Source organism: Girardinichthys multiradiatus, chromosome 1, assembly GCF_021462225.1.
Source record: "Girardinichthys multiradiatus isolate DD_20200921_A chromosome 1, DD_fGirMul_XY1, whole genome shotgun sequence".
In the NCBI taxonomy this organism is placed as follows: Eukaryota; Metazoa; Chordata; class Actinopteri; order Cyprinodontiformes; family Goodeidae; genus Girardinichthys; species Girardinichthys multiradiatus.
In genome coordinates, this window is record NC_061794.1 from 43,562,792 (window position 1) to 43,588,514 (window position 25,723).

Genomic DNA, 25,723 nt, shown 5'->3' on the forward strand with positions numbered 1-25,723 from the left:
CTCTCATCAAATCTATAAATTGAAACATTGTCAAGGGTTAACTATAATATATATATATATATATATTATTGCATTTAACATTTACTTACCATAATCTGATTGTGTCAAGATGAAATCATCAAGGTCATCAGCGGTGGGTTCTATGACAAAGAAACAAAAAAAAATATATATATATATATATATATATATATATATATACAATATATATAAACAAAAATTGAGAACATTCACATGCATTTAATGATACTTACTTACTTACTTACGTTTTAAGATGTCATTGTGCTTTTGTGAATTATCAGAAGAAGAAGCCACAATTTCCGGGTTTCCTGAAATATTTACCGACATTTTTTCTTGTCAGTACTGGTATTTTTCAATGTAACAAGTGTTATGGTTCAAAGACATTCAGCATTTGAAGACCCTGACACTGAGGTTAGCCAGTGAAACAGAGCCCCCAACATTTACACACAGTATTTTATACCAGAACATGACAGTGTTATCTCAACTGCAAAGACTATGTTTTTAAGACCAAAACCCTTCTTGAGTTCAAAGGTGATATGTTATCTAAGAAACAGACGTAACTGCCCCTTCCTGACATCGCCCCTAACAGTTGGGATATAGAATAACTGTAACCCTGTAACTCTAAGATGAAAAAGTAAAATGTTTTTAGAAAAAGCTACAGGTAACTAAAATTATCATTCCTTTTTCCTAAAATGGAGTCTCTCATGATTCAAAAAACAAACACATCATTGCTAGTCAATTTGTAACTTGGAAACAGTATACTGATGTTCTTTTTTTTTTCTGTTAATCTGATATTCGTCTTACCTATTTCAGCTGCCTATGTTTTTAAGACCAAAACCCTTCTTGAGTTCAAAGGTGATATGTTATCTAAGAAACAGACGTAACTCCCCCTTTCCTGACATCGCCCCTAACAGTTGTAACCCCCTGTAACTCTAAGATGAAAAAGTAAAAATGTTTTTTAGAAAAGCTACAGGTAACTTAAATTATCATTCCTTTTTTCCTAAAATGGAGTCTCTCATGATTCAAAAACAAACACATCATTGCTAGTCAATTTGTAACTTGGAAACAGTATACTGATGTTCTTTTTTTTTTTCTGTTAATCTGATATTCGTCTTACCTATTTTCAGCTGCTTTTCCAGTATGTTGACGCAGAAGCTGAAGGTTTTTCTCGTTCCATCGATGTAGTGAAGCACAATTTTTTATTTTTATTTACTTTTTTAGGTCTTTTCTATTTTGAACGGATTTAGACTGGCTCATATATTCAACAAATAGGTCCTGCTGTAAAGCAAAAATTAACTTACAATTCTGTCAGGTTACACAGTTCCTTTATTAGGATTTCATGTGATAGGTCAACATTAAGTTGATTATACCTTTAAAAATATAAAAGGATGCATGTCTTTTTTTTTGTTGTTTTGTTTTTTAGATGTATTAACGCCTGAAAAAAACATACAGATTATTAATAACACCCTTAAACACACCCCTGTGTTTTAATTGACTCATTTAAGGTATCGCCCCTAATGACGACAACCAATCAACATCCACTGTTACGCCCCTTGGACACACCCCCCCTGCCCACATGGCAACCACATGGCGCCCATATGCCCCCCACCGGAAGTCCCGCCCTCACCGGAAGTCCCGCCCACCTGTCAAAATGTTTGATGGAAGGGTGCACTTAAATTCTCTAACCTCTAAGGTCTTCACAGAACAGCTATATTTAAAGTCAGATTAAATAAGCGGACTCAAAGCGGATGTCCGCTGGACGTGACCGCGCAAAGCTCAACTTTTACGACCACGTACACAGTGCCACACAATAAACCGCTCGCCGGGAAAAAGTCTCCACATGGAACTGTTTTATATGTGACACACTACTCCGAGCATCCGATTGCGAGTACGTGCAGCGTCACGGACACGCAATGACAGGTGTATTTCTCTTCTTCGTCCCTGGTGTGATTTAATGGCCTTTAACATCACCTTCTTTTCTTTTAATGACCACTTTTATCCTCTTCGCTACATTCTCACACTACTCTCCAATTTTGTATTATTTGCTGTTATTTCAGTTTTTAACTTTTTGTTTCTCCCTCTTTTCTGTTCCTAGAAGCTACACCTGGCCTGACTCTGTGTCTACCTGTGACACCTTTCTGGAGAGGGGGATCGTTCCAAGCTTCTGCTGGCAACAACTTAATGCTCACCTTCTACAGATGAGCCACATAGCCCTGTCTTTCAGTGTTTAACCCTTTCTCTCTCCTAGACATAGCTATTGACTGAGCTTTTACTGTAACTAATTATATGTGCTCTCTTTCAGACTCTAACCTTGAAAACTGGCTCAGAGTTTATCTGTTCTTTCTTTCTAGGTGAAATGACTTAAGGAGCTACATCCATTAACATTTACTTTTCCTTCCCATAGAAAGTACTCCTGGATCAGTGCTTCTTTGTTCTCTTTGTGTCTCTGCTCTGTTCCCTCAAACCACCAGTCGGTTGTGGCAGATGGCCGCTCACACTGAACTGGAGGTTTCTTCCTGTTAAAAGGGAGTTTTTCCTCTCCACTGTCGCTACATGCATGCTCAGTATGAGGGATTGCTGCAAAGTCAACGCCAGTGACTGTCCACTGTCTCTACATGCTCATCCAGGAGGAGTGAATGCTGCAAGTCACTGACTGGATGCAACCTGCTGGGTTTCCTTAGACAGAAAAACTTTTTATCCAATTTGAATAAATAACTGAATCTGACTGAACTGTTCAATTGTTATGATTCATTGGAATGTATGAACCTGACTTTTGTGAAGTTCCTTGAGACAGCATGTGTTGTGAATTGGCACTATATAAATAAACTTAATTTGGTTTTTTTTCAAAGCTACATGGTGAATTAGTTCTGCCTCACCGTCCGATGACGTCATGTTAAAAAGTGTGGGAAATGTAGGAATTTGTCACCAGAAAAATAGGAAATTGGTACGACTATGAAGCTGCAGACAGTGCGTGCGGAGTCCGCGCTGCTCACTGTAGGCCCGACTATGTTCTGCCTTTAAACTAGAATACTTGAGGGCACTTGGTTGCTCTAGATTTTATTTATGGGTATCAGATTAAACAGGACCAAATAAATTAGCCTGCCAAACTGCAACTGCATTCCTTTGTCTTGTTTTTATCCTGTTTAATTTCCTGTCTTCTGACATTATTCACCTAGCTTGTTAATTACAATGAGTCCCAGGGAAGCAGAGATCACGACTATTTATTATTCAGAGTCTTCTGCTTATCTGAGATTAGATCACTAATGTAACAGGAGGAAAACTCCTCTCTCCAGCTTCTCATGAGGGAAACCCAAAGCATTTCTAGGCTAGAAAGGACATACAGTCCCACAAGTGAAGTCTAGATCTGGACTGAGGTCTCCATCAAGTGCTGAAACACATCAAAAGCTGTGCATTCATAAGACATCCCAACTAGATGCCGGAACCAACTCAGCTGACTCAACAGGCTCGTCAGCCCCGAACACAGAGCCAGGCCACCCTTTGGAAGAATTTCATTTCAATCTTTTGTATGTAGGATATTTTTCCCATCTTCTGCAGGACAATGCTCTGCAGCTTCATAGGAAGAGATACACATGCTGAATGTCCTGGATTGATCCGACATGATGATTAAAAATGATCTTAGAAAACCGAAGAAAATGACGATCCCTAACCGAGTCAGTTTTCCTTGCTTTCCTCCTGTACAGTACACTGCAAAGTTTTTTTTAAATTATTTTTTCTTATAGTCACCACCTTAAAACAATAACCAGGGATAGTAGAGTTTAAAATGTCATTCTGTCATTCTATATTATCTCCAAACATCTAAACACACTTAACCTGCCTTCAGACTGTAGAGACAGGTGTCAACTGTGGACTGAACAGCAGATGGAGACATGTTTCCTTCAGCGTCTGCAGATCATTCCTTAAATAATGTCTTTTATATTCATCCTGCCAACGTTTTTCTATAAACATTAACTGCAGCTACATAGTTGTTCCTTCGGGACATTTTGACTCACTTAAATTCTCTCTCAGATTGTGTCAATAACGCATTTTCGTTTTGACTGGATGCAAGAGCTAAAATGCAAAGATTTTACTTATGAAAGATATTTATATAAATAGGCAAAAACCCACCTGAAGTTTCAGGTAAGTAAAATATCTGAGGATTTAACCCATTGGTGATCAGTAGGGTTCCAAAGAATTAGACACAGCGCTCAGAGTGATAGATTGTATCTGTATTCTATTGCAGTTTCTAAAAGATCCAGCAGGGAGCGAAATTAATCACTCATAATAAAGTTTATTTTATGTGTGTTAAATATCGAGAACATATGAAAGATAAAGCCATGCTAATGTACTGCTGATTAAAGATCAATAGCAGTTGACTTTAGCTCAATTAAGTCTATATATTAAAGCGCAAAACAATCCTGATACCACAGAATTGTACTTTAAGAAACATTTACTAACATGTATTTTACGTTTGACTAAGAAATCCTCTTTGACTCGATTTAAGACAATAATATAAAAATGCATGGTTGGATTTATGTGCACTTCCTAAAGTTCAAGAGGATATTTGCGCTCAACTCTTTTAGCTGCGGATTCAGGGTAAAATGTGTGGACTTGGACAGCAGAAACCCCAAAGGCATGCAGCTACTTCAGTCCCGAAGAGGCAAGACTCTGGCATGGTTCCTTGCAGCCAGCGGAGTTAAGGATTGGGTTGTATTTTTGGAAGGGTGTGTGTGTTTGTGGATTGGTCGCCTTGTTAGGTTTGCTGAAGTGTGTCCAACTGCAGCGGCTGTGAGGAGGTAGCTGGGTGGCAGGAACGGGGGGGGGGGAAGCCACCTGAGAAAGCCATGTAAGATCCTTGGCTAATCAAGACTCACATTCAAATTTATCCATAATTTGCTTCAAATTCGCAACACAAAATGAGTTGTTTCAGGGACAATGTTTCATTGGAATAATCGACTTATCCAAAAGGAAGACAACTTATCTGGAGAAGTTAAAAGAGGAGCTCCATGGAGATCGTCACAGAAGAAACCTATTAAAGTTCATGTTACATCTGCATGTCAGGTGAAAGTTACGTCAGTAACTTCGGACAGGTAAAGGGAAAGAGAAAACCCCAAAACCCCTTTCATTTTTCATTTGTGCGTCTTGGAGCTGCGCTTCGGGATGAGTGGAGGTCGCTTCGAGTTTGACGACGGCGGGGCTTACTGCGGAGGCTGGGAGGGGGGCAAAGCCCACGGCCACGGCATCTGCACCGGACCCAAGGGCCAGGGCGAATACTCGGGCTCCTGGAACTACGGCTTCGAGGTGGTCGGGGTCTACACGTGGCCCAGCGGGAACACCTACGAGGGCTACTGGTCGCAGGGCAAGCGCCACGGGCTGGGAGTGGAAACCAAAGGACACTGGATTTACAGAGGGGAATGGACTCATGGCTTCAAAGGGAGGTACGGGGTCCGGGTCAGCGTGGGCAGCGGAGCAAAGTACGAAGGAACCTGGAATAACGGGCTTCAGGATGGGTATGGGACAGAAACGTACGCAGATGGAGGTGAGTGTCATGAAATATGCCTTAAAAGGGTCCGTCAGTCCTAGAGGAATGGAGGACCGAAACTGCCGCAATAAAAAAAAAAAAAAAAAAAAACATAAATTGGAAATACACCCATTGAATGTTTATCTATAAGTATAATTTATTAAATTCACAAGTAGCCTAATTAGTTAATCGTGGAAACCCCTGTACAGACCCAGAACCCACTACAGGGACTATGAAGTCTATCCCATCTGGCCTGGGAATCCCTTGGTATCCTCTGGAAAGAGCTAGACGTTGTTGGGGAGATTACCATCTGGGTTTTTCTACTGGACCTGGTACCCCAGTGACCCATCTCAGATAAACGGAAGACCATAGATGGATTTATGTTAACGGAATATACAATGTTCAAGTATTTGTATAGTTATTTCATATTATTTATACTCCTGTACTACATCCCACCATGATATATCTTTTAACTGTTGCTATGGCTTTGACCCTAAAACCACCTGAACATGACCCTAAAATCTGATTGGTTAGTTAGAACAACAGTTTAACTGCAGACCAATCACTTTATTTAATACAACTTTAGTCCCACCCACTGGCTTTTACAAGACTGCCAGATAAAACTGATTCACAGTATGTTGTAACGCAGGACTACAAAATAATTCATTTCTACTTTTTACTGATTCATTTCTTGTATTCATTTAATTATGTATTTTCTAAATTATTGACTATGACACATTCATTATTTCATTCATTTTTTTCATTCATTTTTTATATATATATATATATATATATATATATATATATATATATATATATATATATATATATATATATATATATATACAGTGTAATATATACTTTCTGCTGGTTATTTTCTACTTATGTACATTACACTGTATCTATCACATAGCATGACATTAGCTCACTTTGACTAGGCCTTTGCAACCTGGACCTCCAGAGCAAAATGCTCCATAGCCACCCCATTGTGACACCTAAAACTGATTATAAGAAAAAAGAGGTGTGCAAAAGTATTTTTCTCATATATATTTTTAAATTTTGCTCATAGGATATTGAAGGCACAGAACTGTCCTGTAACAAAACATTTGTGGTTTGTGGTTTGAAAACTGAAAATGTTTCAGTTTCAAATCCACAAACACTTTTTGTCAAGTTGTTTCCTACAGTTTAATATAGTTTTAAGTCCTTTTAATGAGATACCACATAAAGTACTGTAGTCATTAGAGTTTCAGACTGACTGTACAGAGTAACACTGAAGTTTTTCTCCCATATGTTGCTGCACACTGTTGGTCAGCTGGCTGAATGAAGACTCCTACATTTTTTCTTTGTTCACATATTAAATATTTCAGGTCACAAGAAAACTCAGATAGACTTGGTATAGAACCTTAGAGGCAAGGCAAGTTAATTTATAGAGAAACATTCATATCCAAGGTTTTTAAAAGTTTGTCTAGGAAAAATTAATTTACAGAATTACAGTTGGCACATTGAGTAACAAGTCTGTTAAACAGCCATCTGTAAGCCCTACCTGAGCAGATAGCCCAGCTAATTAACCAAATAATAGCAGCTTCTTCTACTTGTGTAACTCCATAAAGGCAGAATGACAAGATATAAAATCCTGTGCAATAAGCACTAAAAAAGCTACTACATTTAGCAGTTCTTTAGTTTATTTTTGGACATAAGTATATCAAATAAACAAATGAACATTATAGACAACATTAATACAACTGCAGCAATCAGTGTTATATCATGTTGCGTTTCTGTTAAAATAACAATTAAACTATAATTTTTGATTTCAAATGTTTGTCTAAATGCTGTTATATTGTGGTGTTTTTACTCAAGGCTGTAATACAGTGAGAATCTCAACCCATAACTGAGTAAAAGTTGTTGAAGTACAGAAAACTACTCCCTATTACTGTACTACTCATTTACTATACATTAAGGGGATTTTAACAGTTGTTTGGTTTAATCACAGTAAACTTTTAAAATGGTAAGGACTGAACTTATAAAGCACTTTTAAACTAGAGCCACCCAGCCACACACTTAAATACAGACACATTCAATCATATGCAGATGGGTAGGAAACCTGGGCAAGCTGATGCCAACATGCGGCAGGAGAGGAAGTTGGAATCAAACCCATAACTGGCCAATACATTTCTGTGATTACGTTAATGACCGTAGAGTCAGTCTACCTTGATTCTATTATAAAATTAATTGGCAGTAGAGGTAAATGTACCACTGTGTTACATGTGGTACTTCTGTTGCATTCATTGGGTTTGCAATAAGTATTTGTTTTAAATGAGCACATTCAGAGTTACTACTGGGGTGTTCATGATGTTCTGCTTTAAAGATGATTTGTTTCTGGATCATTTGATTGCACCAAAATTCTTTCAAGTAAGAATGAGTCCAACCTGATGATCTTTCTGATCTTTTATTAGGTGTGTGTAACCAAAAAAAAATACCATCCTGCTGCTGTCAGTCAAGCAAAACTCTGAGTGTGTCGGGGATCAACCTCTAAAAACGCTGTCATTCATTACTATAGAGACGTCAAGAGCGAGAGGAATTAGATCTTCTATTTACAAAAGCAATACCAACGATAAAAATAAAATTCTTTATACAAATGACAGAGGAACAATGATAGGTGAGCAACACAATGCAGTTATTCTCTCATGCAGGTCAACAGGGCCTCCTTTTTGTTATCAGTATCTTGTAAAATGTGCATTTCTTTATTTTGAAGCAGGTGAAGGTAAAAAAACTGTGAAAATTTGTTTGGCTTAAAAACCATTGTTGATTAATAAGTTCAGCTTTCCTTCAGAAATCCACATAAACCAACGTATGGTTACATGAACATGAAATGCTGAATACTTTCCCAAAAGTTGATAATATTTCAAGCACCAACACACCTAATGTTTTTTTCATGAACACAGCTAAAGGGTACATAAGTACAGGTCCTTCTCAAAATATTAGCATATTGTGATAAAGTTCATTATTTTCCATAATGTAATGATGAAAATTTAACATTCATATATTTTAGATTCATTGCACACTAACTGAAATATTTCAGGTCTTTTATTGTCTTAATATGGATGATTGTGGCATACAGCTCATGAAAACCCAAAATTCCTATCTCACAAAATTAGCATATTTCATCCGACCAATAAAAGAAAAGTGTTTTTAATACAAAAAACGTCAACCTTCAAATAATCATGTACAGTTATGCACTCAATACTTGGTCGGGAATCCTTTGCAGAAATGACTGCTTCAATGCGGCGTGGCATGGAGGCAATCAGCCTGTGACACTGCTGAGGTCTTATGGAGGCCCAGGATGCTTCGATAGCGGCCTTTAGCTCATCCAGAGTGTTGGGTCTTGAGTCTCTCAACGTTCTCTTCACAATATCCCACAGATTCTCTATGGGGTTCAGGTCAGAAGAGTTGGCAGGCCAATTGAGCACACTGATACCATGGTCAGTAAACCATTTACCAGTGGTTTTGGCACTGTGAGCAGGTGCCAGGTCGTGCTGAAAAATGAAATCTTCATCTCCATAAAGCTTTTCAGCAGATGGAAGCATGAAGTGCTCCAAAATCTCCTGATAGCTAGCTGCATTGACCCTGCCCTTGATAAAACACAGTGGACCAACACCAGCAGCTGACACGGCACCCCAGACCATCACTGACTGTGGGTACTTGACACTGGACTTCTGGCATTTTGGCATTTCCTTCTCCCCAGTCTTCCTCCAGACTCTGGCACCTTGATTTCTGAATGACATGCAGAATTTGCTTTCATCCGAAAAAAGTACTTTGGACCACTGAGCAACAGTCCAGTGCTGCTTCTCTGTAGCCCAGGTCAGGCGCTTCTGCCGCTGTTTCTGGTTCAAAAGTGGCTTGACCTGGGGAATGCGGCACCTGTAGCCCATTTCCTGCACACGCCTGTGCATGGTGGCTCTGGATGTTTCTACTCCGGACTCAGTCCACTGCTTCCGCAGGTCCCCCAAGGTCTGGAATCGGCCCTTCTCCACAATTTTCCTGAGGGTCCGGTCACCTCTTCTCGTTGTGCAGCGTTTTCTGCCACACTTTTTCCTTCCCACAGACTTCCCACTGAGGTGCCTTGATACAGCACTCTGGGAACAGCCTATTCGTTCAGAAATTTCTTTCTGTGTCTTACCCTCTTGCTTGAGGGTGTCAATAGTGGCCTTCTGGACAGCAGTCAGGTCGGCAGTCTTACCCATGATTGGGGTTTTGAGTGATGAACCAGGCTGGGAGTTTTAAAGGCCTCAGGAATCTTTTGCAGGTGTTTAGAGTTAACTCGTTGATTCAGATGATTAGGTTCATAGCTCGTTTAGAGACCCTTTTAATGATATGCTAATTTTGTGAGATAGGAATTTTGGGTTTTCATGAGCTGTATGACAAAATCATCCGTATTAAGACAATAAAAGACCTGAAATATTTCAGTTAGTGTGCAATGAAACTAAAATATATTAATGTAAAATTTTCATCATGACATTATGGAAAATAATTAACTTTATCACAATATGCTAATATTTTGAGAAGGACCTGTATATTCATTACTTGCATTAAATCAATAATACTTTTAAAAATATATATATATTCATCTTCCCAGGTTGTAGCTTTGACCTAGTTGGACAAACCATGAAAGTTAGACAAAAACACATTTACCCTGCTTGTACAATGACAACATTCCCCTGAGTCATCAGGTTCCAACCCAGTCCACTGAAAGCTGAGGTGGGGGATGTGACGGCATCAGATCTCAGGATTTATTAATAGCACACAAGCTCAGTGCCCTCTTGGCCTCTCAGGCTGTGGCCTAGCTGTCTATAGAATCGACACTCAACAGTTATAATCTGAGAAAAATCTGGTTGCTGACTTGTCAGTCAGGGTATCAATTGATTAAGATGTTTTTTTAGGGTTTTGGCTTTAGATACTTCCTGCTTTAGTGATAGCAAAATGAAATAGTAAAGTTAACTTTCATTCAACTGTACAGAATTAAACGTGCCTACTGATATGTACATTGGTGTGTGAAGGTGTGCACATTTGCGAGTGTGATTTGGGTAAATGTGGTTCTAGTGTGCAGCATTTTAAATGGTCAGTATGACTAGAAAAGCGCTTTATAAATTCAGTCAATTTATTACATATCTGTCAAAAACAAACCAACAATGTTCAGTGCAGGAGTAGCATGGTTGGGACTCTGGCTGAACCTTTACCTCCAGTTTCTTTTAAAATAAGAAAGTGCTATTCAGTGTGTCAGTATGTTTGAACAATATGAATGTCTAAGTATCACCTAGAGCCTAACAGAGGGAAACCTCTAATGTCATCATTGAGCTTGCTACTGTGACAGCAGCATAAGATTGTATAACTTTCAGAGTTAGTTGTAATGCTGTTTGGTGGTTGTTGTTATTTGTGTGCTAGATATGTGCTTTTGTCGAGTGTTGGTCCGAGGCATATGCACTGCTGGCTCCATAAAGAGTTGTCCTTCAAAGATTATAAAGATTTTGTGACTCTTAAGGTCTCTGGCCCTCAAGGATCAGGACATTCTTACTTTTGCAACAGTCAGGAGCAGATACGATATTATATTTGAGCCTAAAACTGTGCACAGCTCCGGCCTTTTAATGACATCTCATGGACAGTTTAGCTGATTATCAAAGTTTCTAGCTACTGTTGTAGGATTGCCAGAGGACTAATCACACAAGTTGAGTTTTCCAACAAGAAAGTTTGATTGTTTGTGAAATAAATTATTTTAGTATCTTTAAACTGGACCCTCTTCCACATTACTAAAAGTCATAAACAGCTAGTTATCACAATTTGCTCATCTTAAGAATGTTTGTGAACCTACATTTCATCACTTTGTTGATTCCTCTGAACCCCAGCAGTCAACCTGAAATCAGTAAAAGAAATACTGCTGGTTCAGAAAAGCTACTGCTCTGATATTTATTCTGGCACAGCAGGACTAACTTTCTGCTTCTGACATTTTCAGGTACTTACCAAGGTCAATTCACTGGTGGGATGCGCCATGGCTATGGTGTTCGGCAAAGCGTCCCCTATGGCATGGCAGCAGTTGTTCGCTCCCCTCTTCGTACCTCCTTAACTTCACTTCGCAGTGAGCACAGCAATGGCACTGTTCTACAGCAAGATGTCCCGGTCATCACCACCACCAATGCTTCAGGAGAAGAAACACCACTCACCACCCCTGCCCAACTGGGACCATCCCGTGGAGGCTTTGCTCTAACTCTCCAGGTGGATCCTGAGGCAGTGAAGCCCAAAAAGAAGAGGTTGTTCAGAAGGAGCTCCCTGCTGGGTAAGCTGAAGAAGTCTGATTCAAGCACATCACTGTCTAGCCAGAAGAGCAAGATTAGCTTCCTGAGGACAGAGTCAGCTCTGAGTTCCAATGCCAGTGATACAAACTCCACCATCAGCGGAGATGAGAGCCTTGCCGGAGTGGAGGATTTCCCCCCAGTGGAGGCTGACATTGACGCCACCACCACAGAGGTCTACATGGGTGAGTGGAAGAATGACAAGCGCTCTGGATATGGAATAAGCGAAAGGTCCAGCGGTCTGAAGTATGAGGGCGAGTGGCTCAACAACCAGAGACACGGGTATGGCTGCACCACATTCTCTGAGGGAGGGAAGGAGGAGGGCAAGTACATCAACAACATGCTGGTGAAGGCCATGAAGAAGAGGGTGATCCAGCTTAAAGGAACCAAGATCAAGCAGAAGGTGGAGCGGGCGGTTGAGGGAGCACAGAGGGCAGCAGCCATCGCTAAACAGAAGGCAGAGATTGCTGCTTCTAGGTAAGAAGAGATGATTGTTTGGTTCTCCTTATGTCTGAACACTCTCCTCTACATGTGAGATGTGAGCCTAAAAACATGGATTATTTCACCTCTTTAAGGCCCAGTTATTATATTTATGGAGTATTGAGTACATTAGGTTGTAGATACTTTTGTATTTGGTGAGGTCAGTCAAAGTATGACATCAATCACTTTTAGTACATAGGTCAAATCTCTAAAAATATTACACTGTGTTCACTTTGCACTTAGCAGTTGGACTTCTCAAATTCTGTCTTGGAAATATAACTAGAAGGTCACCTGTGTCTGACCTGCCTATAACAAATCATTAAAGTTGTACCGTACATATTTATTAGCACCTCTGATGATTGGTATTTCATTAAACCAGTGGCACATATACATATACAACTTCTGTTTGTGATCATGTTGCTTATGTGTTTGAACCCATTAAATGTAGATAAAGATCTGAGTGTTGTTCATGGGCTCATTGAATGCAGCATAAGTCACCTGGAAATTGGGAAGCTGCCTATTGGTCAGCAAACTGTTGCCTCTTGTTGGGTAAAGCTGTTTTTAGTTTTAGAAGCCTATATAAATGCAACCCATTTTCTTTTTTAGAAATGGTGATTGAGAGTAAGGTTTGTCAAACATTGGCAAAACATTATTAGCTGTTTGCTCATACCCCTTGAGCTTTTCCACATTTAGTCACATTCCAACTTCAATGTACTTTATTGAGATTTATGCAATAGAGCAAAATCTTGGAGTCAAAATTATGTATGAAAAAATGAAAAAATATGTATTTATTAAATTATTTACAAAACAAAATCTTAGAAGTTTGGCATGCATCTGCATTGAGCTCTCCCGAGTCAGTACTTTGTAGTACCACTTTTCACTACAGTTAGAGCTGCAAGTCTTTTGAAAGATGTTTCTACCAGCATTGCAGATCTAGAGACAGAAATTTTGGCAATTCATTTTGCAAAATATTTCAAGCTCAGTTAGATTGGAGGGAGAGTGTGATTGAACAGCAAATATTAACAAGTATATTCAAGACACTTCTATCTTTGATGTAAATAGTTTCTTTGAAGGCCTGGCTGTGTGTTTAGGGGTTTAGGGTCGTTGACCTGCTGGATGGTGAACCTCCACCCCAGTCTCACGTCTTCTGCTGCCTCTAACAGGTTTTCTTCCATTATTGCCATGCAATTAGCTCTATCTATCTTCCCATCAACTCTGACCAGCTTCCCTGCCTCTGCTGAAGAAGAGCATCCCCACAGCATGATGCTGACACAGCCGTGTTTCATAGTGGGGGTTTGTGTGTTCAGTTTAACTTTGCCTCATTTAACCATAAAACTTTCTTCTGCACGTTTGCTGTCTTCTACATAGCTTGTGACAAACTAGAAATGAGTTTGGCTTTCTTTTAAGAATTCAACAATCTAGCCACTTCTGCATAAAGGGTAGATTTGTGGAGTCCACTGAACAGAACCGCCCACCTGAGCTGCAGGTCTATGCAGCTCCTCCAGAGTTACGATGAGCCTCTAGGTGGCCTCTGATTAATGCTCTCCTTGCCATGTCGTGGTAGGTTTGCAGTTGTGCCATACTGTTTCCATTTTCAGATGATGGGTTGAAATGAGCTCTCTGAGATGTTCAATGCCTGGGATATTGTTTTTCAAACCTAACCCTGCTTTAAACGTCTCCACAACTTTATCTCTGACCCGTCTGCTGTGTTCCTTGGTTTAAATGATGCTGTTTGTTTCACTAACAAACCTCTGAGGCCTTCAAAGAACAGCTGTATTTCTTCTAAGATTAAATAACACACATGTTGATGACTTTCTGAAGACAGCTGGTTGCACTGTATTCTATTTAGAGGTTTAAGGGTAAAGGGGATTAAGTACATATGCATATTTTGGTATTACAAATTTAAAAAGAATTTATCATTTTCTTTCAGTCTCACAATTATACAGTACTTTGTGTTGGTCCATTCCATAAAATTCTGATTAATACATTGAATTTTCTGTTGTAACCTTACCAAATGTGGAAAGGTTCATGAGGTATGAGCTCTGTAAGTTGAAGTAATGGTATTCTTTAGGACGTTACAGAATGCCAGGATGGTAACTTTAAACTCTAGATTTAAAAAGAAGGCTATTTTAGGTGCATTATGCAGCATGTCACTTATTTACTATAATTAGTTTGAGGGAAAATGTTGAGGTAATATCTGTCTTCCCAGGAATAGAGAACGTATTTTGCAACATTAGTGCTATAAAAGCAACTCATTGGAGTTGTTTGGGTGAATAATAAACAAACCCATATTCCCATAAACCCTTATGGTTTAAGAAATGTCAGTGTGTCTTCGTATTAGCAGTTTACAGTTCATGTAGGTCAGTGTTGGGCACTGGTTCCCTATTGAGCTCCCACACAGCCCTGCTCCACCTGTTAAAAAAATTAAAAATAAATAAATGGGGTAGTAAACCATTTATCATGTAAGCCAAAGAGTGGCTTTTAGTTTCATTGTTTTTTACCCCATGTTGTTTTGAAGGAAGTGAAAAAAACAAACTTTGAAAATCCAGTAAATGCTGTACTCGTTATATTTAGTTACACCTCTTCACAAATATGATGAAGTATCTCTCAGATCACAAATCAGGGTAATGTTTTGTTGAAGCATCAACATGCAGTTTGTCGTTGACCATACAAGGTGCTGGTATTTCTGTCCACAGTCATCTTCAGAACCCAAAGTAAGCTCAGTGTTTACAGCAGGGAGACACTTTGCTGAGGCTCTGCAGACATCTGCAGACACAAATCTAAATATTGCACTGCACAGATAGGCAATATATGAGTTATTCTTTTTGTCAGTACATTAGGTGCACCTACAGCATGCACATGATGATTTCTGCAGGTATGTGTCCAGACATATCTTGCATAGGCTTTGGAAACTACTAAAAATGTTCCAACTATTAAAGAAGAAGGGAAAGACTGTAACCAAGTGGATGCATTTATAACAGATTCATCTAAGTTTGTTCACATCTTAAATGAATCAGAATTGGTAAATCTCCAGATTGCACTATTTAGAATAAAATTATATTTGTTGCTTCACATTTAATATACAAGATTAGTGGTCATTAACCTCTTACCTAAAAAGGAGGGCTGTTCCTTGTTGTTTTTTTTAAACATGGAGAGCTACGTAGGTCAGAAAACGTCTGACTTACGTACCTCACCTACGAAGTCAAGTTATGTTAAGAGGTTAAGAGATGTCAGTATCATACCTGCAGTGGAGAACTATAATGTAAATGTGAAAATGTGGGTCTTACATTGACATACCAACCTATAAGAATAAGAATTATTCATTTTGACAAAGTGGCCTAAATTGTGTGGTTGTTTGAGAATTAAGGAATAAGAAGGGAGGAAAAAAGATGGCAAACTAAACAACTTTATTGAAAAATCAGGAAACCTCAGGAGGAGAAATTACATTTTTTAATGTTTTAATATTTGGTGGTTTACGTTTTCAATCATATGATGTTGATGGTGAGATATTGCCTTCTCCCAACATCTAGCACATTTTCGTTGGTGACTTTCTTTGTACATTATTGGGCCAATGTAAATATAAAGCATTTTCTGATATTTTTTACATTTTTGCTTAATTATTTGTGTATCTACTTTTAGAAATGCAAAGTCATAACAATGTATTTTTCTGTACTTTAAAACACTAAGACATGCTAACTAAAGGATGATATATAGTTCTGTGTAAAAGATATATGGAGATAAAAATAAAACAAAATAAAAACGTTTTTTGCAAGGCAGCCATGTTGGATTATAAAACCAGGGTTGGTAAGACACGTCTTATTTCTTATTTGGAATACCAACTTCTGGGTTTAATGAAAAGTATGTTTAATACTTGCTTAAAGGTTATTTTCAAAATGTACTTTTAATCTGAAAATGAAACCTCATCAAAACGCTTATTCTAATTTATTGAATATGACTGAATATCTGGGAATGAGCTCATAGCTGATTTAACTTGATGGGACTTTAAATGTTGGCCAGGCTAACTCCTATTAGCAATGCAAGCTAGTAATAATGTCTTCATTTTGAGCTTTCAAATGTTGTAGCATCATGTTTACTACAATAGTGTGTAAAACATTTGAAGAGATAAAAATTATGGTTTTTTTACTTAAGTTTTAGATGCAAGGCAGCCATATTGGATTTTGAGGCTGAAGTTGGTAAGAAACCTCCCAGTTTCCAAATTCAAATTCCAGTTTTAGGGGTTATCTCTGTCTTATTTGCTTCAACTTGAAAGTGGGAAATTTTAACCAGTGAGTACAAATGGTAATGCATAATTAACCTGCATCCTTCAGCCAATTATGGAATGCCAAAGACTTGTTTGTTTTTTCTAATGTCTTGTGTTTATTTTTATAGTAATGCAACAAACTTTAAATTTGAAATATTTGTGGGTATGGTGGTGCCTGGAAAATGTAATATTTACTGTGCTGGTACTTGCTATAAACATTGTGAGAAGCCCTGTTATATCAGAATACTTCTGTTACCACAGTTACTAAGTGGTGAGCACCACTGAGCATTAAGCTTTATTATATAAGCAGTGAAGAGATGACACATCTGTTCCTGGCAGCGGTTTTCTCATGCTATGATCCTTTGGCAGAGAAGTCGAGGGTTTAAAAATACATGCCCAACCAGCAGTGTACTTCATAGGATGCCAGACCCGTCCTCTTCAGATTCATTGGTTAAAGTGTTTGCTGGTATTCAGACACTCTTTGTACATTGTTCTCTTTTTGCGTGGGGCTGGCAGCTGGGCGTCTGTAGGGGGGCCTGTGTGGCAGGACAGGGTGTAAATGACGCACACCGAGGCAGCACGGTCACAGACAGGGCTGTGACTAAATATGGACAGGCACACTCTTGCTGTATCACAATCACAAGGGAATGCAACAGCTGATTATCCCCCCTCCTCAGCTGCTGTCAGACCCCATTCTCCCTGCCTGCTTACAGACACACTGACTCTTGTATTTTCTTTGCAGAACTGCAGTGACTCTTCTTGTTTTTGTGTGTATGCTTGTTTAAAGTTGCTTCCTTATTGTTTTGGACCTGTTGTCGACAATTTAATCTCTTCTGTCCGCTCCTGGGAGCCTCAGCTCCTCTGCTAGGTGGCAACAGTTAAAGAACCAGGTCGCCTTGCGTCAGCAGTGGTGTCAAATGGTTCCAGGGATAAAAATATGGCACAGCTCATAAGCAAGTGCTTTGGTATAAAGGGGTGGCATATACATATACCGCACCTTGCTTTAGTTGTTGGGCTTGGATTACACACTGTTCTGCTGATACAAGCAGTTTGTGCAGTCTCCACTTGTAAACAGTGTTCAACATGAAAATTCAAAATATTGTTAAAGAGGAAAAAATAACTGGTTCAGTAATAATTAAAGATTAAAACTCATTGTTGTTGTTTTTTTAATATGATTTCAACACATAGTTGTGCTTTAGTGAAACTTTCACCTATTTCACATTGCCTCATGTTTTTGCGCACAGTAGCTCCAAAGCTGAACGGGAGCCTCCAGAAAGATCTAGCAGGACATGCCAGAATGAGAAAAATATCTGTGGTCACCAGCGGGGGTCCCAGGACAGTTAGACTACATCGTTCTATGCTGAACAGAAATACGCAAAGCAAGACACCAGAGAGTTCGGTGGTGGTCTTTTGCCATATGTGAATGTGACCTTGGGCATGACATCCTATATGATTAGTGTGAATAAAATAAACAGGGGCGAATTGACAAAGCTATTTGCGCACTCTGACTGTGTGCAAACTAGTTTGCACATCTGTCAAATTCTCAGACTTCATACAAATGAATATTTGCTCCAAAAATAGCTCAACTAATCAAATAATATCTCTCTGTGCTAACTCAACTTTCTCACATTTAAATAAGGCATTATATGCAGCATTGAAATAGTAAACAGACTGAATTTATTTTATTAGTCAGATTGACCACTCAAAGCACTTTACACTAGAGCAACATTCAGCCAGCTGCTCTCACAAGCATCCCAACATTCATGCACATATACACGGACTAGTAGGCAGCATGGGGTTAAGTACCTTGCCCAGGGGCACATTGACATCAGGCAGGAGGAAGCTGGAATCGAACGCACACCTTTCAAATTGCAAGACGACTTGCAATCTGTGTGTAATAGCTATTTCTTTGATTGTTAATTATAAGTATGTTGCACAAGTAAATGGGTATTTCCTTGCCCAGGGTCACAATGACATCTGGCAGGGGAGGACGCTGGAATCAAACCTACAACTCTCCAATAGCAAAATGACTTCTCTTCCAACTGATCCAAGGTTGCCCCAGGGGCCTCAAACACTAGTCCCTCAAGGGCCGGTGTCCTGCGTCTTTTAGATGTGTTACTGCTTCTACATCTGAATCAAATAATTAGATGACTAGCAGGAATCTATAGAACATGACTAATTGCTGCAGAGGTAATTTGGTTCAGTTGTTTTGGACCCGAGACACATCTAAAACCATGTTGTCTATTAGATAACATTGTCCTGGTCTGGTTGTTCTTACAGTACATTTTTGCATACACTACATGTAATAATTTTAATCTGACATATTTTAAAAAATCAGTCAGTGCTTTTTAGCTTAGAATGGATCACTTTAAGCTGTGTGTTAAAAACATCTTCATCAGTTATTCCTAAAAACACCATCCTGGTTGAGATTCCCTCCTGACAGTAAAAAGGCAGAACATAGTCGGGCGTACTGTGAGCAGGACTCTGCAGCGGACTCTCCGCATACATCCGCGGAGTCAAGTACGCCAGACTATGTTCTGCCCTTAAGATGTAATTCTTAAAGTTTTGAGCAGTACTTATACCATTTCTTCTCCTGCTGTCTTTGTGGTCTTTAAGAGAAAATGGTGACCTGACGCAAATTGCAGATTGTTTGCACCTCCGGAACTTGACAAAGTGTGTGCAGTTGCTGTGAATCCAGTGCAGAAATTAAGCAGATGTGCATGCAAAGCACTTGGAAAAACAGAGTAGATTGCATTGCTTTATAAATGCCCCCTGACTGTATGAAGAACTTTCCTTATTCAAGTTAAGCACTACTGGACAATTTCATGTTATGATTAGATTTTAAAGCCTGTAATTTAAATGTCAGACATTTGTTATAATCAGGAAACCCAAACCAGTATAGTTGCTTTGTGTCATTGATGTGTAAATATCAACCTAATCACAAAGAATACTTCATATCAAACTAAAATGCTGATTTTGACAGGTTTTTTTTTTATTGTGCTGAATTAGTCACATTAACACTTAATGCAGATGATCTTTAATTCCAGTTGACAGACAGTTCAATACATCCATATTTAAGTCTTTCCATAAATGATTCTTGAAAGCAATAATAGTGAATACATTCAGCAGAGCCGCAGCACAAGTTGGAAAATAACTGGAAGAATCTGTTCAGCCACGAAATGAACAGATATGGAAACAAGTTTCTAAAAACTCTAAATTCTAAGTAAAACACATTCATAGCGTCTGTTTTTGTGCAGGTAAAGCGGTTATTTCATAGCTTGAACAACATATTGTCTGGTCTAGGCTACCTCTCATCATCTCATCCTTATTGCCCAACATTCAATCCAGACCCATATAACCTAGTTGCTTTATGATGAAATCCCTCTTGTTTGCCACCTGTGTAACTTCTAAAATGTCTGAACAAGATCCCCTAACTTGGATTTCAACCACTGATAAACTGTTTAAACTGCAGATGCCTCAATCAGACTGTCATTGGTTGATACCAGTTTTTGGTTTTGTTCAAGGTCTGATCTGCAGTTGTAATCTTCTTTGTAATGATTAAAACACATAAAAACTTTGTGTAAACGCTGATCCATCTGAACAGAAAAAACATTGTGACATATCGGACTTGCTGATCACCAGTCAGTCAACTGAGGGAAAATTTCGTGTTTTTGTTTACTGTCTCACTGAATGGTGCAGCTTTAGTTTGAAACAGAAATGACAATTTTAGTGCACTGACCCAAAAGCAAGTTCTAGACTATGACACGATGCAGGGTCCCAGTGGCAGTGTTTGTAAAGATGATCCTGAGACAGTCCAGGACATAATAGCAGGGTGCATGATCCATTCATACCACAGGCTAATATCATACAGGCATTTCTGAACTTAGTTGGTCTCAAAATCACTGGAAAGTCAGACACGCCGCCGAAGGTTATCAACTGGACACTATATAGGAGCACAAACCACGACAGAGGAAGGCACTGAAAAATGTAGGTGACGGGAAGATCAAGAAGAAGGAAGACGAGAAGCTTGAGAAATGCCAGGAGATGAAATTGAAAGCAGAGAAACTGTGAAAGTTAAAGCTTCGAGTGGTTATCGGACACCAGTGACAACTCCCTGAACTCTTATCCAACATATGAAGAGAGACAAGACTGAAATCTTTTTTTTTTTATAAAGGATTTTTATTCCACAGGTCTAACAATAGAAACACCAAGCCTCTGTGGTTTGAGTGTGTGAGCTGTGAGGTAGAGTCTGTTTGCACGAAGAAACCATCTATCAGCATCTTTCTTTCCCTCCCAACAACTGTCAGTTTCACCCAACGGAGCAGTGCCACCATGCGTTTGGCTCTCTCCATTCTGTCTGAAGGCTGCCATGAGCAATCAGGCTCATGTGTTCATAATTAGGTCTCTAGTTGTTGACTTTTGGTCCTAAAGAGTATGGCAGTTCTGGACTCTGCTGGTCTCAATATTGATTCATTCACAGCTGATACAGTGCCAATGAGAAGTTTACATGCAATCATCTTGGGCATGTCATATACAGTTTGGGCTTTGAGTTGTTTATTTAAGCAGTTTTATTTTTAGGAGGGATGATTATACTATGACTCAAACAACAAAAAACAGATACTATGCGTACAACTTTGAACTTATTGTTGATTTTTTCTAATCCACACTGTTAAAATCAGAATATGTAAAGCATCACCACTATTTAGTAAAATGTCTCTTGACACAGAAAAACTAAATGCTTTTTCTTTATGTTGTAATTGATGTTTGACCACTGTTCTTGTCACGATAGATAGTGCTGCCTTGCAGCTAGAAGGACTTGGTTTCTAATCCTGGCCTAGAATCGTTCTGCATAAAGTTTGCATGTTCTTCCCATGCATGCGTGGGTTCTCTCTGGGAACTCCGACTTCTTCCCATAGTCCATGGCTGTTAGGTTAATTGGTCTCTTTTAATTGCTCTTATGTATGAGTGTGTATGGTTGTTTGTCCTGAGTGTCTGCTGACCCCCCGCCTCTCGCCCAATGACTGCTGGAAATAGGCACCAGTCCACCTGCAACTGCAAGTTGTTGTGGACGATTGGATGGATGGATGGATGGTTGCCTGCGACTGTTGAAGCGTTTAAGCATAGTTTAATAACTTTAAACAAAGTTGGGGCTTTGAGAGGGCTATTGTGAAAGCTTACTATTAACCTGCTCTATTCATTCCAAAGCAATTTGGCCACAGTGACAAGAGGAGTGTTTGGAGGAGTGGAACTGGTGAATTGCATAAAATGGAATTAAGAAAAAAGCAAATCTTCAAATTCATCAATTTCACCTTAAATCAGGAGCCAGATAGTGAAACCTGGATACAGTTAGGTTTTCTGACAGGACTGTGATTACAAACATGCATCAACATTGGTTTTGAAATGGTTAATGCAGGCCAACAAAGATCAACCCAACTTCAACCCTGTTGAAAATTACTGAACCATGTTAAAAACAAACCAATTTGAAGAAGCTGCCAATTCTGGCAAGAAGATTGGTTTAATTTTGTACCATAATTATACTAGAAGCTTGTTTAAGGGAACTAAATGTGTACTGTTCATCAAGAGCGAGTCAGGCTAAAACCGAAGGCTTAACAAATAAAAATAAGGAAAACAATATTGAGAAATAAACCATTAATTAATTGTGTTCATCTTTTATAGGTTTTGCTTTACCTACAATCAAAATATGTAACATTACTACTTTAAAAACTGCTAGTTTTTAAAGTAGCAATGTTACATTAATGTATAAAAATATAATAACATAACATGTATTTGCTAACAGCAGAAAAAGCTGTTGGCACATAAAGTTACTGACTATAAACATAGCATAAAATAAATTTAGATTTCATTTGTACTTGTAAATGTTAAGAAAATTAACTTTCAGACAGGTGGAGATCACCTACATCCATCAGGGGACTTTCTGATGAATCCACTGGGAAGCACCCTCTCCACTGGGTCTAAAACTGGACCAGGGAGCTATATTCAGATCAGTATTAAGTTACAATATGCCAAGTGTCTACAGATTAATCACATTCAGTAATTCTCCCAGTTACTATCAGTCAAACAACAGCAGCGGCGTCATGGGATCTGAAAGTCTTTCAGTTGGTAAAGACAGAAATATCTCGTTTTGATGGACTACCTTGAACTTTTACACACAAACTGCAGTTCCTTTGAAGATTTCCTCTCATGATTTACAGGACATTCAGGAATCTCAGGACATAACAGTAATTTTAGTTCAGGATCGAAGAGCTTGTCTTACTGTTTGTTTTGGATAATTCAGTGTCATATTTTTAAATTAGATCACAACTCTTAAAACTTTAACCATAGCATACTAAAAATAACATGTGTCCAGTCGGCCTATCTGACTCCTAAAACTACAATTTTGAAGCTGTTTGGTTTGCTTGGTTTGTTTTTATTCTCTGGGGAATTGTCTTGCCTTATGATTCTTGTTTTTGTCAACAGATTTATCCATGGATTTTTGTTTTTAGATTTTTTTTTTTTTTTGCAGACCTTGTTTCTTGTTTTATATTAAAAACCTTTGTCATCGTCTGGATCTTTCATGTACTTTTCTACCATTTGGTTTATTCATGAATCTCAACTTTGACTGCAACTGTTGTGATTATAATTATGAATGTATTAATTATTGCTAATACTTTACTATTTTATTAAATAATATTTTGGTCTGTTAAGTGTTGTTCTGTGAATACCAGCCCAATAATATTAGGACAAATTTGAAAGGGATGAGCCAAGCTCTGGCATTATTGAACAGCAAAACTACACACACAGAATGAATTCACACAATTTCTTAAAATACAAGAATTTATTAACAAAAATAAGTCAACTCAAAGTCAAAACATATTTCAATCAACAAACTCTTTGCTATGCGAAAACAATCCAACTAAACTACCAAGCAGAATGACAGAATAATGAAGACTAATGGGTTATGTACAATATGAACAAGTTGATGAGAGATGATTGAGAATCATGACCAAAAGAGTGATGCAACATTACCATGCAATGTTTATGTTTAAGAACAAAGGTTTATCTTGAAGAATCTGGAAATTAAGTTAAAGTAGTCTTGGAACAAACTTAGGCAATAATTGGTATAGCTTCAAACAGCCATTCACAATGCAAGATCAGATAAAACATTATTTTAATGAAATAACATTTTAAGGAATGATTTGCTGAATAAAACCAACGTCCTCAACGGTGTTTAATTAGCTGCTTTTATTTAGTAAAACTATTTTGAAAGATATTTTGAATAAGAACAAAACCTTTCTGGATAAATGGGTCTCAATGGTGTTTAATTAGTTATCACGTTTAGTAAAATATTTATGGAAATATTATTTCCTAGATTGGAAACTAGCAACCTATCCGGATAAATGATCTTCAGCTAACTCATAAAGTTGGCGAGCATGTGTTCTTAGCCATTAGCGGTTGGAGCTAACAAGAAAAACTTATAGCTTGTCATCCTATGGAAGCAAATCGTTACCATATTTCAAATGAAAAAGCATTTTCAGAAATGCTTTTTCACATTTTGAATGTGGCTGCATTGTTTGACTCATAAATTAAATTAGTAATCAATCATCCTATTTGCATTTTAATTTTCTTCTTCAAGACTGCTCATTCCTTCACTTAATTAAAATGAAAAAGAAAAATACATTTGAGATTTATTTTTTTAAATGTACCCCAGCAAATAGATACCTAAATTCAATTTGAAATGTAAAATTTGAAAATGAAAAAGCATTTCCAGAAATGCTTTTTCATTTTAAGAATGTGGCTGCGTTATTTGACCCATAAATAAAATTAGTAATCAATCATCCTATTTGCATTTGCATTTTCTTCTTAACGACTGCAGATTTTATGCCATAATCAAAAAGAAAACAAAGCAGACATTGCTTTTTCGTTTTCGTGGTCTGCCCGCAAAGTACTGCCCAGAACTCGAAAACAAAAAAGCATTCCGAGCTGCGGGCGCAGAAGAGTGACGTCAGCAGCTGCTCTTCCTCAGCTCCTTGCTGACCGAGCTACCCATCTTGTTCGGTGGGAGGCGCTGTGCACGTCTGCAGTGCATTACATTGCAAACGTGCCGAGAAATTGATTGAATTGCAGCAGGGCCGAGCTCAATTTGTGGCAGTGGCAGGCAGAACTGGTAGTTCCGGTGGCAGGCTGCCACCGAAGCTGCCACCGGAACTACCACAGTCTGCCGCACGGTGGCAGGGGATTCCGCGAGGATGCCAGAAGGTGCCAGAAGGTGCCAGACCGGCCGTAAAAGTTTGCCAATGCGGTTGCTGCTGTTTTTGTGGAAGCTGATGCTGATTATCGGCAAATGGGTTGTCATTATTGTTATAGCCTGTTACCTTTACATAATGATTTCATTATTGATTATTATTTAATAAACAGCTTTAGACCCATAACATAAGGTGATTGTATTTACTTGACATGGAAAATAAATAGCACTATGTCTATGTGTGACGTGTTGAAAGGATGACGATTTATTGCACAAACAGCCGGTTTATTATAGAGCACGAGCGGCTATTCTGAATCGTCACTCACAGAAAAATATAAATAAATGCTTAAAAACACGCTGGATGTCCCAGGCCATGAGGATGCCACAGCCTGCCACTGGAACTACCAGTTCTGCCTGTCACTGCCACAAATTGAGCTCGGCCCTGCTGCAATTCAATCAATTTCTCGGCACATTTGCAATGTAATGCACTGCAGACGTGCACAGCGCCTCCCACCGAACAAGATGGGTAGCTCGGTCAGCAGGGAGCTGAGGAAGAGCGGCTGCTGACGTCACTCTTCTGCGCCCGCAGCTCGGAATGCTTTTTCGTTTTCGAGTTCTGGGCAGTATTTTACGGGCAGACCACGAAAACGAAAAAGCAATGTCTGCTTTGTTTTCTTTTTGATTATGGCATAAAATGTGCAGGCGTGAAGAAGAAAATGCAAATGCAAATAGGATGATTGATTACTAATTTTATTTATGGGTCAAATAACGCAGCCACATTCTTAAAATGAAAAAGCATTTCTGGAAATGCTTTTTCATTTTCAAATTTTACATTTCAAATTGAATTTTGGTATCTATTTGCT

General features: G+C 38.6%; 1 protein-coding gene across 1 annotated transcript in view; it reads left to right on the top strand.

Moving 5' to 3' along the window:
- The first annotated feature begins 4,808 nt into the window (after positions 1–4,808).
- jph2 (junctophilin 2) overlaps positions 4,809–25,723 on the top strand; it is a 31,574-nt gene continuing 10,659 nt past the window's right edge. The window contains exons 1-2 of the mRNA XM_047372676.1: positions 4,809–5,554; positions 11,541–12,354. Of these exons, the coding sequence (XP_047228632.1) occupies positions 5,176–5,554; positions 11,541–12,354 (1,193 nt within the window). The 5' untranslated portion in view covers positions 4,809–5,175. The remainder of the gene's footprint in view (positions 5,555–11,540; positions 12,355–25,723) is intronic.